General features: G+C 31.9%; 2 protein-coding genes across 5 annotated transcripts in view; one reads left to right on the top strand and one right to left on the bottom strand.

The window, feature by feature from the left end:
* The window catches only part of LOC127735930 (uncharacterized), a 502,702-nt gene that overhangs the window by 456,207 nt on the left and 25,015 nt on the right, over positions 1-21,480 (top strand). The window lies entirely within an intron of this gene.
* Positions 1-21,480, bottom strand: part of LOC127735929 (LIM domain-binding protein 2-like) — a 43,099-nt gene that overhangs the window by 15,740 nt on the left and 5,879 nt on the right. Inside the window, exons 2-3 of the mRNA XM_052246374.1 lie at positions 18,718-18,824; positions 5,766-5,841 (exon numbers count right to left, since the gene is read on the bottom strand). Coding sequence (XP_052102334.1) covers positions 5,766-5,841; positions 18,718-18,773 — 132 coding nt within the window. The 5' untranslated portion in view covers positions 18,774-18,824. The remainder of the gene's footprint in view (positions 1-5,765; positions 5,842-18,717; positions 18,825-21,480) is intronic.

Genomic DNA, 21,480 nt, shown 5'->3' with positions numbered 1-21,480 from the left:
TGCAAATAATAAGTTAACAGCTGCAACACAATTAAAATAAAAATCCATATGAAAAGGGAAGAACACAGTGCCTTGCTTTAATTCAGCATTGAAAAGCATTAATACAACAGACCCTTACAACATAACAAAATTCCTTTAAGCTATAAAATAACATCGTAATTTTACAGGAAAATGTGTGACATTCTCCCAGTACAATAGCAGAATCACAGTCTTTGAATAAACTGAACCTAAATTATTTTATAAAACAAACAAATGAGGAATCTCAGTACACTATAAGGTTGTAATTATTTATATCTGTTCATATTACTTGATATATGAGTAGGAAATCAAATAGTGTTGTAAAGATGATATGCTCTGCATAACAATAGGATACACACATATAAAGTAAGCTTAATGTCAAACAATTGTGTCAAGTTTTGTTTAAATCTGATGTGTCGGAAATATATTAGGTAACAGGAAATAACTAGTAATAAATTGCATATCTTCCTCAATTTGCATAAAGTAGTTCCCACTGTTTTGAACAGTCAAATTTATCTTTGTTACTTAATGTTTCTTATAAAGGCAGCAAAAGTTAATCAATCAAAATGACATAAATGAAATCAATTTTACAAACTGCTCTGAAGATTTCATATTAACAACAAAGTAGTATGGTGGCACACAATAAGTTTGAATTTGAGCTGACAGCTCACTTGTTTGCCCTACGCCCTCTAAAAACATACGAACAGGGGTAAAACAGTATATTCCTTCCTTCAGTCAGGGGTACTACTTGTACAAGTAATCTTTATTTACTTGAAGAAGTAAATAAAATAAACTTATATAAGTTAATTATAATGTTTGAATAATCTCCCCTTAATTTTCTCAAAAATTTACTTGTATAAGTAAATTTTTTTTACAATCCCACAAAAATTCTCAAGTTTTGAGATGTAAAAACATGCCTTTAACAATTTTTCTCAGGTAAGCTCATAATTTTTGATTAGAGTTCAATGTTTCATCTCATTAATTCAACAAAGAAACTGATTGCAGCAAAGATTTGTGCAAGGCCTTCAAAAATTGCCCCTTGGGGGCTTGTAAATGAGCAGTGTTCTGAAGATAACAGACAAACGAGATTTTCATTGTCCATGAAATTACACTTAAATGATTAGTTAAGATATCTGCAAAGGACAGACAATCAAAAATTCTATTAGAGCAAAGAAGTCCTAAGAATTCAAGAAAAGAAGATAGGATGACTTTTTTACTTGTATAAGTAAAAAAATCTGAATGTCTATGGGACATAACTAAGCCCAATTTTTTTTACCTATACAAGTAAATAAAATACACTTGTATAAGTATCCTAAAAATTTACTTATATAAGTATATTAATATTTACTTCTTCAAGTAAATAAAAATTACTTGTACAAGTAGTACCCCTGACTGTCCTTTGGAGCTGGGGTTATAATTACATGTGTGTGTGAAGATTCTCTCCATTCTGAAGTACCTATACACAGTCATAGTGCAGAATTAAACCATGAATGATGATTATATAGAGACAATTATATTACAAAAGCTCATAATCATAACAATGGTAAATAAACTGTTATAGCAATACTTTAACATGTAAGTTATGCAAATTTTCGAAGTCAATGAACCATGACTGAAGGTACATGGCTAAACAACCTCCATGGAAATGAGATGTGCCAATGCTTATACAACTGCATACCAAATACAATTGACTTATTATAAGTCGTTCCCTTTAAACAAACCTAAACACAAACATTATCTTGTAAACTATGTAAAAGTTTCCAAGTCAATCATGCCTGATGGGGCGGGGCAAAATATTTTCCATGGAAATGAGATGTGCTAATGCTTATACAACTGAACACCAATTAACATTAGCCTTCCACTAATGGTTCCTCTTGAACTGACCTAATCACAAACTAATACATGTAAACTAAGCAAAAGTTTCAAAGTCAATAGACCATCACTGAGCAGATAGGGCCAAATAATCTCCATGGAAATGAGATGTGCCAATGCTAATACAACCGCATACCAAATATCATTGACCTATCACTTGTCATTCACCATAAACTAGACCTAATCACAAACTAATACATTGTTGACGCCGCTGGAAACAGCATACCTATGTCTCGTTTTTTGACTCCGTCAAGGCGAGACAAAAATAAAATGAAGGGGGTGAAATTTGGTATGCTGCACAATTCAGATTTATGATTATGAGAATTTGAAGTTACAGGATAATAATTGGTAGACATGCACATGTCAATAAATAGAGAATGTCGAGTAAAATCTACCATCCTGCAGATTATGGATTTTTCTAATGTAGGACATTTTAATAAATTGACGAAATCTTATGATTCCCTTTGTTATCACTTTTTATAATATCTGTGAGTGAAGAGTGTAAATTGTGGTCTCAGTGTGTACAGTACCCCTATAGAGCCTCAGTAAATAATACACTGTATATGGTATCAAGTTACCTTGATCAAATTTAATGTATTTCCTTCAGCATCTTGTCTTATATAATTAATTGTACACAACACCTTAAAACAAAACAACTTGTTTGTTGTTATATAGATAATGAATATATATGTATATAATATCCCTATGGTAAAAAGTACAATTGTAGATACTCAAGTGTGTTACATAATAATGTATTCCTAGGCTTCAAAGTAGCCAGAGATTATGATTTGTTACATGTAAATAATCTCAGATATGAAAAAAAAGTGTGTATGTCAATGAGACAGCTACCAAACAACACATCATTTTAACTTTGAGTCTACACTCAATAATGTAATGATCTTGAACAAATATTTTATGAATAAAATGAGATGTTGGGAATAAGTGAATGAGACAGAAACTTAATACTACAAAGTCATCTTTAATTTGGTCTACCATCAACTCCCTCCCCCCATTACCCCCCCCCCCCCCCCCCCCCCCAAGTCAATGAGACAGAAACTTAATACTACAAAGTCATCTTTAACTTGTTCTACCATCAACTCCCTCCCCCCATAACCTCACCCCCAACAAATGTCATTATAAAATAGATTAAATTTCAATTTCAAAAACAGGGATTATCTATTTCATTTAAGTTAGGATAATCATGCATGTATAAAGAAAACCTGAATCATCCTTATAACAATTGCATCAGTACCCTTAATGTTGGATTTTTCAAGAGTACTATTCACCAAGTAGTCAGTACATCTAGTATCTGTACATGTACTGGAATGATTTAAATGATACATTTCAGTCTAAATTCCCATTTCATGAAATATGCAACTCCCTCAGGCAATCTGGCCATAGGTAGATTTGGCTGACCTTTATTTTCTTTGGCAAAGACATTCTATAATGAGTAATCAAATTATTTAGGTGTCCGTTCCTCTTTTTAAGCAAGATTGTTATCTTGTGGCTGTGTTTTGAGTCGATTTAGATCTTGGCATTTGGTATGGACACTTGTTAAAGACGATATGCAGACCACTTGATGTTTTTTATTAATTATTTCGTTTTGATGCATCTCATTATAGTATACACAACATACAATTCCTTTAATTTATAGGAATCTGATCATCAAATCAGAAATCAATTGCATAAAGCCTGAATTATGTTTTTCTTTCAAACAGAACAAAAGGAAATCCCAAAAAGATTCCTTCTTAATTACATTTTCATATCCAGTCTGGTTTAATTTGAATTATGCAGTTATTTGGGCAAGGTGAGATAAGTTTGTAATTAAAAGTAAAATATTACTGACTCACACCAACATGGGTTACAATACAATGTATCATCCTTTTGTAAGAAATGAAAATACAAAAAATTCTCAAAGTCACTTAATTAAGCATGAAATGTAGGGCAAGGTAACACAAATGTTGTTGATTTTCTGAAACTATTTCATTCATAGAAATAACTACAGCGGTCAAAAATAGCTTTCTGAAGAACAAAAAACTTTATTAGCCAAATCTGGTTGTAATTGCTATGAAAAATGCCATGTAAACATTGTCAAACAGTTCCAGTAATGGCACCCATTATTATCACAAAAGGAGTAACCAATTTACCTTTAAAAAAAGGAAATAGTTTAAAAGCATTTAAGCAGATAAATTTAAAAGCCAATTAAAACTGATGACAAATTTTTGTTGCTTGTCATAATAAATCATAAAATGTGCTGAAACAAGCAGAGAAGGTAATAATTATAATGTAACATAACAGGAAACATGGCCTGGTTTCCTGTTGTTATCTGGTAACCTTTCATCATACTTCACATAACTTTATTTTATTTAAAAATATGTTAAGTTCATTCACTGAACTCAAAGGTATACAGTACACTTATGTATGACTTGTTGAACATTAAATGTAAATACATGTACAATATATTCAAAATTTTGAAAAAAGGGCTTAAAAACAAATGAAATATCATAATCATTTATCATATAAAATCAAACTCCTATAACTACATTTAGTCAAAAATACAGAAAGCAAAATAAATAGTCACTACAAAGCTATTTAAGAGTCCATAATGACTGACATGACCTAATTTGGCAGTGATAGTCCATTCTAACTCACGGAATCATATCTACCAGTAAATAATCCACAATAACAAGACCTTATAATTATCTTGGAGTAAACAATCCATTATAACTATATGAAATATAGTCCAAAATAACTAACAGGACCTTATCTTGCAGCAAAAAAATATCCATTTTAACTAACATGAAATATTATCCACTATACATGTTGTAATTAACAGGACCTTATCTCTCAGCAAAAAATCCATTATATTAACTAACATGAAATATAGTGCACAGTATAATTAACAGGATATCATTTTGTGGTTAAAAGACCACCATAACTAACCAGACCTCATTAACAAGTAAATAGTCCATTATAACTGACAGGACCTCATTAACAAGTAAATAGTCCATTATAACTGACAGGACCTCTATAACAAGTAAATAGTCCTTTATAACTGACAGGACCTCATTCACAAGTAAATAGTCCATTATAACTGACAGGACCTTGTTTACCTATAAATAGTCCACTACAGCAGCTGACAGGAAGTTATTTTACAGTAAAACATCTATTATATTTGATAGGACCTTCTATAGCAGTAAATAGTCTATCATAACTGACAGTAACTCAAATTATACCAGTAAAAGTCCAGTATAACCAACAGATCTTATTTTGAGGTAAATAGTCAATTATAACAAACAGGACCTTTTCTGGCAGTAAATAGTCCATTAAAGATTAAAACAAAGTACAATTCTTTTACCTGGTAGTAAATTAATGGTCCATTATAAAATTACAATTACAATGCTCAATATATATTACAGTTGTAGACCACCATCCTTGGTGTATACTTTTTCTTGGCTTAAATTCTAAATTCAAATAAGATAATTATTATCAATATTAACATTTTGTAACTGAAAGTTCTCAGTAAATAACATTACAGGCATACTTTGCTGGGTATGTATTTTTATCAATAAGACTTTTCCTTCGAATGAATTTTTTCATGGTTTAACAAACATAAAATAGGCTTCTTTACATTAACACGTAACACTTAAATCATATCTTCATAGAATGCATGGGAAGAGTGGCAGACCAATGTTTAAAAAAAAGACAGGGTGCCAAAATTTGGTTTAAATTTCCAAATACTTATCACTTGCATGCAATTAAAACAAAGGATCACTTTCTCTACCATGGGAAACCCAGTTCATTTTACTCTGCTACTGAATGGGCCCTTTCCCTTAAAGTTACTGATCATGATACTAGAAATAAATACAGCTTACCTCACTTCGTTGTTGTAGTCTTTTATTCAGCTCATGAATCCTATAGTCTGGCTGTCCCATGTATGGAGTATGTCTCCTATATAACATAGAAAATGGTGACAAATAAAAAGGATCATAGTTTAAACAATTCATTGTATGTACATCGTCAAAAAAACCACTTTCCCACGTAAATATCAATTATCTGTAGTATCTTCCTCTCACATGTGTAGTATAATTTAATCAGGACACCAGGTGCCCCACTATAAAACAATAAGTGTTGTTAGGGGGTGTCCATAGGAAATTGTCCTACTTTATCTAGCTCAGGACCTAAATCATCTTACATTTCCTTAGAGGCACATGATGGGGACAATATTATAGTTTGTTATCATTTGATGAATAATTTTAACATGGGAATATTTTAGGATGATTTCCCTGTTTTTATCAGGTAGACAATGTACTTCATTTATAATGTTAAATGATCATTAAATAATACTACAAATTAACACTTCTTGTGTGTTCATAATTCAGGAATTTTTGGAAGATCCTTCTATTGGAAATAAATTAAGATTTTATGGTAAAAACATAAGGTAATTATGACATTATAATAATACAATACACAAGAACATGATTTTATTCAAAACCAAAATTGGAAATTCCTGTACAGAGATCAAGACCATAAAAACTTCCTGTTTTTGTATGAAAAGGGATTCCTGGGATTTCTAGACTAAAATAGGGACCAGAAGGGGTCCCGAGTTTTAGGTACAAAAAGGGGGAATAAAGTCATGATAATTTAAAGTAATTAATGACACTTGTGTACAATTTGATTGAAATATTTCCGGTTTTACAAGTTCTGGCTAACTTTCAGTGGAAGTGGCCTTGGATTATGAATTGAAATCTGAAAACATTTGGTCTTTATCTGTGTAATGGCCCTGAATAAACCTTGTCCTTCAATTCTATGTATATATATATATATATCCTGACAAGTATAAAGGAATAGTTTATAAAATTTTATTTTCAGCTTGTATGTTCTTCAGCTATTTATTACACAAGGCCACAGGTATATTGTTCTCTTAAGAACTGTATTCCATCATATACTCCCTTTGATGTAAGGCATGGTTCATTTACAGACAGTTTTCTAAGTTAAAAAAAAGTACTCTTATCAGTTGTTTAAATCAGTATTCAAAGAAACTTCCAAGGAGGTTCTTCTATTCAGGACACATACTGTGACATGGTCATTCAAATGAATACTTTCAGTGTGTGAATAAAATCTTTTAAATAACAAGAAATGTTATGACCTGGCAAAAATTTATTTCCTAAAGGTAGAAATTCAACAGGAATTAAAATAAACCACTGTGACCATAATCTGGAAAACCATAAAATAAGTGAATAAACTGCTTCGCTGAGCGCAGCTGGATACGCCCGCAGAGGTCCAACCCTGAACAGTTGGGGCAAAAATGGACACAATATTCAAGCTTGACATAGGTCTGAATTTGGATTGTATTAAATATTTGGCATATTATAGGTATCTGAATAAATGTAGTCAAAGAACTTGAAATTGGTTATATGAATTGAATTTATATTCAATTAAAGACGTCTTGCTGTTGTGCAATACACTGTGCTGTTGCGCAATACTTAGTAAATCTGTTGTCAGACTATAAACAATTAAAGTTCAATTAATTCTCAATGTCATATTAGAAATTTATGAAAATGTAAAAGGAGTATAAACAATTCACCAAAGTTTCATGAGAACTGCTGACAGCATTTTTGAGTTATTGTCCGAAAACTGGAAAATCCTCCTTTTTTTTATAAATAAAACCCTGTAACTCGGAAACGTAAAATCTAAAATAAATAAAAATCAAAAGGGAGCTCATGTCAATAGATATAAACAATTCACCACAATTTCTTGCAAGTTGGTGAAAGCATTCTTGAGTAATTGTCCGAAAGCTGGAAAATCCCCCTTTCTTTAATGAATAAAACCCCATAACTCGGACACGTAAAATCTAAAATTTATAACAAACGAAAATGAGCTCACGTCAGTAGATATAAATAATTCGCCAAAGTTTTATGCAAATTGGTTAAAGCGTTTTTGAGTTAATGTCCGACATGTTGACGACGGACGGACAACGGTATACCATAATACGTCCCGTAAACGAGCGTATAAAAATGTACAATGGGAACTATGATAGGAAACTTGCACTTGATGCAACATGATTTAAATAGTCCAGCAGTCACTTTTGAATCTTTTTTTATTAGTCCTACACCTAAATGCTATATTGGAAACTCTGAATGTTAAATTTCAAACTAAAATAAAAGGGAACTTTATAAAACAAGGAAGATGTCTGTTAAGGAAATAGCAATTGTAAGGCTTAAAAAGAAATTATTAAAAGGTTATAGGATCACAATAATAGTTAATACATTCCTTTTATTCTTGACCATGTTCAAATATAGGACAACAACTTATTACTATAATTACATTTGTACATATTTGCATATTTGCCATTCAAATATTTTGTGAATATGTCAATGTGTTTAGTATGGGCATAGAGGCTGTATCCATCATGCCTCGCCTTAAATTTGAAAAATGGATTTTGCCCTTGGTGTTACTACCTTAAATTGGAAATAAACAGCTGCGCCATGAGCGCATGATACGCCCTTCACTTTTTCAAAGAATAAAGTTCAATAACTTCTCAATGTCATATCAGAAAATCATGAAAAACTAAAGGGAGGTTATCCTAATAGTTATAAACCAGTCACCAAAGTTTTATGATAACTGCTCAAAGCATTGTCTGAAACTGGAAAATCCCCCCTTTTTTATGAATAAAATCCGAAATTTAAAATCTTAAATTTATAAAAATCAAAAGGGAGCTTACGTCAATAGATATAAACAATTCACCAAAGTTTCATAAAAACTGCTGAAAGAATCTTAGAGTTATTGTCTGAAAACTGGAAAATCCCCCCTTTTTTCATAAATAAAACCCCATAACTTAGAAACTTTAAATCTAAAATTTATAAAAAACGAAAGGGAGCTCACGTCAATAGATTCCACTAGCAGTCTCAGTAATAATACTTATCTGAATACTGAACCTCTTTATATGCATACATGTGTTCTGCTATTTATCGATTTGATAAGTTAAGCTCTTTTAAGCTGATTTTTATAGTTTGTTCATATGTTATGCTGTTACACAACTGTCCCAGGTTAAGTGAGGTTTGGGCGCCCACAATGTTTAACCCCGCCACATTCTATATGTGCAGGATTGTGTCTGTCCCAAGTCAGGGTCCTTTTATTCAGTCGTTGTCTTTTGTTGCTGTATATCATATTTGTTTTTCGTTCGTTGTTCTATTCATAAATCAGGCCATTAGTTTTCTCATTTGAATTGTTTTACATTTGTCATTTCTGGGCCTTTTATAGCTGACTATGTGGTATGGGTTTTGCTCATTGTTGAAGGCCGTACAGTGATCTATAGTTGTTAATTTCTATGTCATTTGGTCTCTTGTAGAGAGTTGTCTCATTGGCAATCATACCACATCTTCTTATTTTTATATATACATAAGTGAAAACATTGCATTAATTTCTGAATTGTACTATTATTTTCTAATGTTGGAAAAACTGTACAATGGGAGATAACTCTAAGTCGTCATCCATTTAAACAACAAACATTTTAACAAAATCAGACAATTTTCTTATCAGTAGGTTGAAAATTGCAAAGATTATAGTGAGTCATGAGACTGTCTTGGTGAAGAATCTGAGTTCTGATGTACAATTCGAATGTGATCATCTAATAAAAAGCTGACAAAATAGGCTAGAATTAGATATAAATAATCAAAGCTCAAGAGTGCTGTAAAAACAGTTGCCAGCAAGTCAATGTTTCTGTGACTTCTAGTTTTCATCTTATTGTATAAGAATAACATTGGACAGGAGACTATATTGATCAAATTCAGAAAAAGGCTATTGACAATTGATTTTGAAAATGTAAACTTAACATTCAAAGAATAAAAATTCGTAAGGGTTCCGTGGAACCCAGTGTCTCACCTACTTTTGCTGCTAGTCACAGGCTCAACAAAAACGGAGAAAAAATTATTAAAAATTTTCCTATAGATACTATCTTTTGATTGTAAGAAGCTTCTGTCCAAGTTTGGTAAAAATCCAGAATGGTTATGAATCTAATAAATGTTTAAAAAACTTTAACTACAGACTGTATGTAATGTTAAGTCCATTTATAAGTTATATACTGAAAAACAGGAAATAAATGTTTATAAAATTTCCTCCAAGATACTAGCTTTTGATCATAAACAAGCTTATGTCCAAGTTTGGTACAAATCCAGGATAGTTTAAGAAAGTTATTAAAACTTTTAAAACTTTAACCACAGAGTGAATGTAATGTTAACTGGAAGAAAAACTAAGTCCATTTATAAGTAATATACGGAAAAACAGAAAATATATTTTTACAAAATTTCCTTCTAGTTACTAGCTTTTGATCATAAACAAGCTTCTGTCCAAGTTAGGTTCAAATCCAGGATAGTTAAGAAAGTTATCAAAATTTTTAAAACTTTAACACAGAGTGAATGTAATGTTAACTGGCAGGAAAACTAAGTCCATTTATAAGTAAAATAGAGATAAATAGGATTTTTTTTTTTTAAATTTACTTCTGGATACTATCTTATGATCATAAACAGGCTTCTGTCCAAGTGTGGTAGAAATCCTGGATAGTTTAAGAAAGTTGTTAAAATTTCAAAAACTTTAACCACAGAGTGAATATTTGTGGACGCCGCCGCTGACTACGAAGATGACCAAATGTAGGATCGCTATGTCTTGCTTTTGCGACAAAAGTCGCAGGCTCAACAAAAAATGTGTGAAACTGCGAGCAACTGCTCACTAATGATATCCCCGCATAAATATGGATAATTTTAATAGTGTAAAAATATGTAAGTGTTCAGTAAACAGAAAGTTGTTGAGTGATGAATCTGAAAACGCATCACAAGGTATAGCTGACTCATATAAACCCTGAAACCAAATTTCAGAAATTCTTGTAATGTAGTTCCTGAGAAAGATGCGAGGATGAATCTGAAAACACATCACACAGTATAGCTGACTCATATAAACCCTGAAACTAAATTTCAGAAATCCTTGTAATGTAGTTCCTGAGAAAGATGGGACGAAAAATATTCATGGGACGGATGGACGGACTGACGGACAGACAGAGGTAAAACAGTATACCCCCACTTTTTTAACAAGTCAAATGTTTGTATTTATTTATTTACTATGCAATATGAATGGGTGCTAGCATCTGTCCCTGTTTGAACAAGTACAAAATTAAATCCTTAATCACGTCATGAAATAACATACTTATAACATCAGTAAAATGATTATTAGCCATAATATAAGGCAAATAAAAAAAAATTTTTAAAAATAAGATATGGCATGATTGCAAAAAAAAAACTCATCATAAATACTAGGAATGAAATTTTGTATTTGTGCTAGATGCACGTAATAACAACTCCATACCAGGGACCAATGGACCAGGATATAGACAACTATAGATTACTGTATGTGGTATTGCTCACTGAAGGTAGTATTTCTTATTCCTGATTTTTCATACATTGTAAGCTTCTGTCCAAGCTTCTGCTCAGGTTTGATAATGTAATCTAAAATACTTTACCCCAAGACTATATCTAAATGTTACATGTAACTGTCAAAAAGTACATTTTAATATCAGTAAAATACGGACAAAATGAAAAAAAAATTACAATTTTGCTACAGATGTCATCTCTTAAACAGGAAGACACTTCTGTCTAAAAGTTTTAATCTTAGACTGTATCTCAATGTTAAGTTCAAAGAAATAACAAGTTCATTTAAAAAGTTATATGGGGGAAAGGGAAAAAGAAATTTCAAAAGTTGCTATGCATACATGTAGTCGTTCAGTCATTCGAATACGTTTAAACTTACATGTACAAATGTATGTCAATCTAATTGAAATTTACGCTCAGTTTATAAGGATCTGAAAGTGATCTGTTCTTCTTTCTGTTTTGATACCTTTCAAGATCCTCTGGTTTTGTTTATTTTTCAATGTGTACTTATAAAATTTGAAAACTTGGCAAATTCATTCAGTCAACTAAATTTTGCACAATATACAGATCTCTGCATTGACATTAACTGAACTAATTCCACTGCATCAGGTGTGCATTTACATTGAGGACAAAAACATGTCCCCTTCATTGATGCTCATGGTCAAAATACTGAAACTTTAAAACACTGTGGCAATTTGTTTACACACCAATTAGCAAACATGATTAGGTTCTAACAGTGACATTAAAATTTTAATTACTCAAAGGAAAAAAAGGTATAAATAAATAAATGTGGATAGTGTCCACATGTGGACACAGATGATGCCCCCTCTTGCATATCATATAGTTATAAAGGGACATAACTGAAGAACGGTAAAAGTGACACTACCCAAAAATTTTGTGGTAATAAGCATTGTGTGTAAGTCTCATAACATTTGGTTGAGGCTAACTTAAGTAGAGAACAGAAACTAAAAATTCAACAATTTTTCTATTTGTAAACACGCATAACTCTAGAACGGTTGCGTATAAGTTTTATAACATTTGATTGAGACAAACTAAAGTTAGAGAACGGAAACGAAAAATTCAGCAATTTTTATGTTTATAAATGGACATAACTCAAGAATGGTAAAAGTGTCGTCACCAAATTTTGTACTTAATCTGTATTATGTAGTAATAAGCATTGTGTATAAGTTTCATAACATTTGGTTGGGGCAAACTTAAGTTACAGAATGGAAACTAAAAATTTTGCAACCTTTCGAATTATAAAGGGGCATAACTCAATAATGGTTAAAGTGACACTACCCAAATTCAACTTGGATCTGTGTTTTATCAGTGGAAGTCAAAATTAAACATTGCATTGTATAAAGCATTGATTGTAGTTGATTCAACTATAATCATGGACAAAGGAAGATAACTCCAATTTTAATAAAATGCTCCGCTGTGGTGCAGCTTGATACGACCGCAGAGGTCGAACCCTGAACAGTTGGGGCAAGTATGGACACAACATTCAAGCTTGATACAGTACTGAATTTGGATTGTAATTAAATATTTGACACAGCATAAGTTTCTGACACAGAAGGAATGTGGTCTAAGAACTTAAAATTTTTTAATTTACCTATTCAAACCATATCATTATTATTTGCTTTTATATATAAATCAGAAATAACCAATTTTAAATGGAAAATTTTAAAGAAAAAAGGAAAAAAAAATCCCCCCCCCAAATTTTTTGAACCCCCTTATGATTCATCACCCCCAAACTCAATCCCAGCCTTCCCTTTGTGGTATGGTACCTTACAGTACAATTTCAGAGAGATCCATACACTTGACCACAAGTTATTGTCTGGAAACTAGAAAAATGCTTGTTTTTTGGCCCCTTTTTGGCCCCAAATTCCTAAACGTTTAGGGCAATTACCCCCAAACTCAAACCCAGCTTTCCCTTTGTGATATGAAACCTTGTAGTACAATTTCATAAAGATCCATACACTTACACACATTGACAAGTTATTGTCCTGAAACTGAAAAATGCTTGTTTTTTTACCCCTTTATGGCCCCTAATTCCTAAACATTTTGGGCAATTACCCCTAAAATCAATCCCAGCCTTCCCTTTGTGGTATGGTACCTTGCAGTACAATTTCAGAGAGATCTATTCACTTGAACACAAGTTATTGTCTGGAAACTAGAAAAATGCTTATTTTTGACCCCTTATTCCTAAACGTTTTGGGCAGTTACCCCCAAACTCAATTCCAGCTTTCCCTTTGTGATATGGAACCTTGTAGTACAATTTCAAAAAGATCCATACACTTACACACAAGTTATTGTCATGAAACTAGAAAACTGCTTGTTTTTTGCCCCTTTGTGGCCCCTAATTCCTAAAATTTGGAGGCAATTACCCCCAAAATCAATCCCAGCATTCCCTTTGTGATATGGAACCTTGTGGTACAATGTCAGAGAGATCCATACACTTACACACAAGTTATTGTCATGAAACTAGAAAAATGCTTGTTTTTTTTGCCCCTTTTTGGCCCCTAATTCCTAAAATTTGGAGGCAATTACCCCCAAAATCAATCCCAGCATTCCTTTTGTGATATGGAACCTTGTGGTACAATGTCAGAGAGATCCATACACTAACACAAAAGTTATGTCTGGAAGTTACAATAAAATGCTTCGCTGGGGCGCAGCTTGATACGACCGCAGAGGTCGAACCCTGAACAGTTGGGGCAAGTATGGACACAAAATTCAAGCTTGATACAGCTATGACTTTGGATTGTCATTAAATATTTGACACAGCATAGGTTTCTGACACAGGATGAATGTGGTGTAAGAACTGGAAAAAATTTAATTTACCTATTATGGTGGAATATCCATAAACTAAATTGTTTGTTAATTTCAATATATCAAAGAATATGTAGAATTCAATGTTTGATTTAATGTAATAAAGTTGAAATTTGGACTGTTTTTGTTCAATGTGGACCAATTTGGTAACATGTATAAATAATCAAAAATCTAAATACATGGGAGCCCATTTAAATACATCATAAAGGTATTAAAATAGAAAGTGACATCATAGTCATGGCTAAAAATAAACAAAAATCCTTAATCAGCAACATTCAAAGTAATATCTAAAAATAAAATTCCTTTGTTACCATAAAAGCCCATTTAAATACATCATAAAGATATTAAAATAGAAAATGACATCATAGTCATGGCTAAACATAGCAAAAAACCCTTAATCAGCATCATTTAACAGTAATATCTAAAAATGGAAATTACATCATAAAGGTATTAAAATAGAAAATGACATCATAGTCATGGCTAAAAATAAACAAAATCCTTAATCAGCATCAGCAACATTTTATAGTAATATCTAAAAATAAAATTCCTTTGTAACCATAAAAGCCCATTTAAATACATCATAACAGATATTAAAATAGAAAATGACATCATAGTCATGGCTAAACATAGCAAAAACCTTAATCAGCATCATTTAACAGTAATATCTAAAAATAAAAATTTCTTTGCAACCATAAAAGTAAAATAGAAAATGACATCATAATCATAGCTAAAAATAAACAAAATTTTTTTTATTGGCAAATTTTAAATGGAGTTTATTATACTAAAACAATAAATTTGCAACCATAAACATGATAAAACCCCATTTAAACACATCATAAAAGTATTAAATAATTCAACTACATCATAAGGCTATAAAAATAGAAAATGACTTCATAGTCAAGGCTAAAGGTAAACAAAAAACCTTCATCAGCAAAATTTTATATTGGCAAATTTCCAATGAAGTTTATTACACTAAAATTGTTGGCAAATTTCCAATGCATTTATTAACAATAAAGTTATTGGCAAATTTCCAATTTACATAATTTAAAAGCAGTGTAGATGAGATATTTAAATGAGTTTGAATTACCAACCTTACACTGCTTTTAAATAATGTTCTTTACTCAATTATTTGTCTATTAAAATGGAAACCCTTGTTTTTTAACCTTTTTCCCCCTTATTCCTTAAACATTAGAGCCATAACCACCACCACCCCCCCCCCCCCCCCCCCCCCCCCCCCCCCCCCCCCCCCCCCCCCCCCCCAAAGCCAATTATTACTTTCCAATGTAACCTAAATTTCCAATATACATAATTTTAAATTTCAATTCCTCATGATATATAACGGTATCATTATTATTTTCTTTCATATATAAATCTGAAACAACCATCTTTAAATGGAAAATTTTAAAGAAAAAAAAAGGAAAAAAAAAATCCTACCTCCCACACATTTTTTCAACCCCCTTTTGATTCATCATCCCCCACCTCAATCACAACCTTCAATTTGTGGTATGGTACATTGCAATACAATTTCACAGAGATCCATACACTTGAACACAAGTTTTTGTTGCAAACTAAAAAAATCCTTATTTTTGACCAATATTTGGCCCCTTATTCATAAATGTTTGAGCAATTAACCCCAAAACTCAATTCCTACTTTCTCTTCGTGATAAAAAATTACTAACTTAAAATGTAAATTTTAAACAAAAATAAAAGGAAAAAAAAAAAATTACCCCTTTTTTTACCCCCGCCCCCCTTATGATTCATCACCCCCACCCCCCTTTCCCCCCAAACCAAGCTCAATAACAGCCTTGCCTTTGTGGTATGGTACCTTGTAATACAATTTTAGAGAGATCCATACACTTGAACACAAGTTATTGTCTAGAAACTAAAAAATGCTTATTTTAAACCCCTTTTTAGGCCCCTTATTACTAAACGTTTTGGGCAATTACCACAACACTCAATTCCAGCTTTCCCTTTGTGAAATGGAACCTTGTAGTAAAATTTCAGAAAGATCCATACACTTACACACAAGTTATTGTCATGAAACTAGAAAAATGCTTGTTTTTTGCCCCCTTTTGGCCCCTTATTCCTAAAATTTTGAGGCAATTAACCCCAAAACCAATCCCAGCATTGACCCTTTGTGATATGGAATCTTGTGGTACAATGTCAAAGAGATCCATATGCTAACACACAAGTTATGTCTGGAAGTTACAAAAATTCTTATTTTCGGCCCCTTTTTGGCCCCTAATTCCTTAACTGTTGGTACCATAACCCCCAAAATCAATCCCCACCTTCCTATTGTGGTATTGAACCTTATGGTAAAATTTCATAGAGATCCATTCACTTAAACTAAAGTTAGAGTGCGAAAACCATTGTGTATTCAGACGACGACGCCAGACGACGACGACGCCAACGTCATACCAATATACGACCTCAAAATTTTTTTGCGGTCGTATAAAAATGCTTATTTTTGGCCCCTAATTCCTTAACAGTTGGTACCATAACCCCAAAAACAATCCCCACCTTCCTTTTGTGGTATTGAACCTTATGGTAAAATTTCATAAAGTTCCATTCACTTAAACTAAAGTTAGAGTGCGAAAACCAATGTGTCTTTGGACGACGACGACGCCAACGTCATACCAATATACGACCCCAAAAGAATGAAATAAAAATTTTGCAATTTTTCCATTTATAAAGGGGCATAACTCTAGAACGGTTAGAGAGACGCCACCAAAATTCAAACTTGATCTGTGTTTTGTGGTAATAAACATTGTGTATAAGTTTCATAACATTTTGATGAGAAAAACTTAAGTTAATGAACGGAAACTAAAAATTTTGCAATTTTTCCATTTATTAAGGGGTATAACTCTAGAAAGGTTAGAGTGACGCCACCAAAATTCAAACTTGATCTGTGTTTTGTGGTAATAAACATTGTGTATAAGTTTCATAACATTTGATTGAGGCAAACTTAAGTTAGAGAACGGAAACTAAAAATTTTGCAATTTTTCCATTTATTAAGGGGCATAACTCTGGAACGGTTAAAGTGACGCCACCAAAATTCACACTTGGTTTGTGTTTTGTGGTAATAAGCATTGTGTATAAGTTTCATAACATTTGGATGAGGCAAACTCAAGTAAGAGAACAGAAACCAATTATGGGACGTACGGACGGACGAACGTATGTACGTACAGACGGACAAGGTAAAACTTAATGCCTCCACCGCTACGGAGGGGGCATAAAAATGACAATACTCAGCTTGAAGCAGCTCATAAAGAACATTGCTGAAAGATACATTTTATATTTCTATTGTTTACATATTCATTTTCGTCTTTGCAATGCTTGTTTTCTTTTCCTGCGGCGTTGCCTGAAGAAAATCTATTTTTACTTTATGTACACAATTGTTTCCTGCATTTTGTGTTGCAGAATAAGTATTTTCATCCTGTGTTATGCAAGGTTATTTATTTTCAGCCCTTACCAGACCAGGATATTTATTTTCAAAATCCTCCTGGCTCCCTAGAAAATCAAATGATCGTCCCCTAACAAGTTAATTTTATTGGGGATTGTTCATTTGAATTTTCAATATGTATACATATATATATATATAAACAAGTCTTAATTGAAAACAACGTTCAAACCTGCAATTTTCATACATGTGCATGCAAAACAAATTTCTTGGTAAAGGGGTCTAAATACAGCACTAACAACATTTTCCAAAAGACCAAAAAAGTGACAAAGTATATTTTAACAAAACCCATTTGACTAGCAGGTCGAACAACGGATGTTCTTAAACCCTGCTGACTGCCATTGGCGATTCGCCAAATAAAATTATCACCAGATGTAACAAAATGGATCTTAAATATTAATTTAATATCAAACAGAAAACAATAAACTTGCGGAAAAGATGGTATACCGCAAACCAAAGGTGCAAAAATTTGTACATCATATCCGGATTTCGACAATAAATGTCTCTTCAGTGATGTTAGGAATCGAAATGGTATTTGGAAGGTATATACATGTATATATATATACTCAGGCATAAAATAATAAGTGTGGGTAACTGTTTTTTTTTTCAATTTTCTGTGTCCAATGGTCAAAAGAACTTCTGCAGGAATCACTTAAAAGGAATTGAAGGATTCTCAAACTCAAACTATAACTTCTTTTGATATGACTATAAATGTATATCAAATATCTAATCCATTGATTCAGGCATTATTTAAAAGTGAGGAATGATCACTTTTAAATAATGCCTGAATCAATCGATTCGATATCATTTAAAGCAATTTCTATGTCCAAAGGCAACAAACTTCTCAGAAAGAATATTATGCATATATATTGGTACAAAAAATGTACCACCATGCATTTATTTCATGTATTTAGGTCCCCATTCTTAAAGATTTACTATTGCCTTTACTAGAATAAGGCCCAATGCATCAGGACCACACATTTTTGTATAACTATATATTTATCTGATTATCGTTATGTCAATTTTAACTATTACATTATTATAAAATACAAATACTTAACAACTGCCATGAAAAAAAGAACTACCAATTATGAATAGAAGTTTCAAATATCAACTTACGCCATTCCATGATCTGGACGGTCCATAGGGTGCTGCATAGGCTGCCCTGAAGGCATCCTGGGATTGATAAATTGACCTCTGTCCAGTATGGCTAAATTGCAGATGTCCTGAAAGAAAATACAAACTTGCATTAAGTTTATTTCATCTCTTTTAGAAATAATTTCAACATATATTGTTCATACACAATTGGTTTAAAATCAGGTGTACTTAGATACATGTACCTTGTTCTTGCTGAAGATGTTCATTCATTTTCTTTTAATCAGTCAGTTTTCATGCAAAGCTCCCCTGAAAATTAATTACTTCTCAGACACATGGAAAATTTCCATGAGGAAGATTTGGCATTTTCTAGATGCATTGCCATATTTTGTAGATATTTAAGTAGCCATGCCCTTTTACATGTACATGTATTTTATAGCACCCTGCCCCCTTTTTATAACCAGTACAATGCTTTATCTTCAGACAAGACTGTTGGAATTATGTCCCTTTTGATATAAACAAATGTTTTAATGGATTTTCCATTATCCAAATGTTATGGTGTAATACCCCTAAAACATGGTACATCACATTGGGTTTCATACGAAAAAGCGTAAAAATAAATATTCCCTTGAATTTGACAGCCGTAGGAAATTAACCCTGAATTTCATTGCAGAAAAAAAAATCTGAGTCATAAACATATATCTTGGATGTTTTAAAGCACCATTCTTTTTTTATTTGGTGTTTCTATAAATTTTTATTTTTGTGACATGGTTACTTAAGCTACATGTAGTAAACAGGAAAAAAAGGGGTGAAAATTTGTTGGTCTACTTCTGTTGATGGTTATTATCTAAACTGTATATGCAATGAAATGTTATGTAAAATTTTCGCTGTAGTACCAGACAGGATTGAACTTTGTACATGCCAAGTATTTATTTATTTGAGCCAAAGATGAATTCTGTACAATTTTTTGAAAGATGCCAACTTAACAGACTAATATGGGAAAAAACAATGGCAGAATTACGCCTTATAGACTAGATAGCACAGCCTATAAAGTGAAAAGGTGAGGAGGAAAATAAAAAAAAAAGAAATTGACATGGGTATGCTAGAGACTTGACTGTTTTCTTAAATGTTGAAATAATTTTCTTGGATAAGCTATTGATCAGTGTCAGCCACCTGATACTCTTGTTTAGGGGTTAGTTTGGTAATAAGTTAAGTCAGCCAGCTGACACTCTTGTTTAGGGGTTAGTTTGGTATTAAGTTAAGAATGGTTTACAGTTAAAGTTTGGTAAAGGGATAGTTTAAGTAACTGGCCTAGTGGTCTGTGTGGCCTAAAGCAAGGGCATTCCTTCAACAAATAATTATATAGTTATGTTAAATGACACATATCTATATAGGTAATTTTATGAGAGAGATTACTTACAATTATTTTGAATCAGAAAAGAAGCATGGATTACATGCAAGATTTTGCAAATTTTTATATCATTTAATGACAATTGACATATATCATGTATATGATTAAGAATTAATTAAAATTGAATGGCGTATACAGATGAGAGGTAACCTAAAAAATAATCATAGAAATGTTTCTTCTATAAGTTATTTTATAAATCTGTAAAATCATTCATAATTATAATTTACATGTATATGACAGCCTCAGGCATACATGTATGTAATCTGCTTTGGGTTATATAATAATAAATAAGTTCAATTTTCTTATTATGAGTTACTGACTACTTACATTTGTATAAAAGTAGCTTATATCAGAAATATTTAAAATAACTAAATATTATACAATTACTGTATTTTGATAAGGTAAATGTGTGGTATATATATGACTTTCGAATATCAGTTTTTCAAAAGTAAAATTAAACCACATATTTACCGAATCAAAAGACAATAATCCTTTTATTGTCTTTCGAGAGAGAAAATGTATGTAATGACAATTATTTACCAAAACCAATTGTACATCAATCAATTTTATCTTGAATCTTGATAATTATACAAGAATAAACTGTTAACACAGAGATATGTCTAGCCTATTTGTTATTTTGATAATGCAAATGTTGAAATTAAAATTACAATACTTTAACATGTAAGTTATGCAAATATTCAAAGTCAATGAACCATGACTGAATGTACAGGGCTAAACAGTCTCCATGGAAATGAGATGTGCCAATGCTAATACATGTACAACTGCAAACCAAATACCATTGACTTTTCATAAGTCGTTCCCTTTAAACAAACCTAAACACAAACATTAACTTGTAAACTATGTAAAAGTTTCAAAGTCAATGAACCATAATTAGAGGGTGGGGTTATATAATCTCCATGGAAATGAAACGTGCAAATGCCAATACATTTGCATACCGAATATCATTGACTTAACATTAGTGGTTCATCTTAAACTGACCTAATCACAAACTAATACATGTAAACTAAGTAAAAGTTTCAGTCAATAGACCATGACTAAGAAGTAAGTACCAAATATTCTCCATGGAAATAAGATGTGCTAATGCTTCTTCAACTGCATACCAATTATCATTGACCTACCACCAACGGTTCCCCTTAAACTGACCTAATCACAAACTAATACATGTAAACTAAGTAAAAGTTTCAGTCAATAGACCATGACTAAGAAGTAAGTACCAAATATTCTCCATGGAAATAAGATGTGCTAATGCTTCTTCAACTGCATACCAATTATCATTGACCTACCACCAACGGTTCCCCTTAAACTGACCTAATCACAAACTAATACATGTAAACTAAGCAAAAGTTTTAAAGTCA

The sequence above is a fragment of the Mytilus californianus genome, unplaced genomic scaffold (genome assembly GCF_021869535.1).
Source record: "Mytilus californianus isolate M0D057914Y unplaced genomic scaffold, xbMytCali1.0.p SCAF_3, whole genome shotgun sequence".
NCBI classification, from domain to species: domain Eukaryota; kingdom Metazoa; phylum Mollusca; class Bivalvia; order Mytilida; family Mytilidae; genus Mytilus; species Mytilus californianus.
This window is presented reverse-complemented; position numbering and strand designations above follow the sequence as displayed.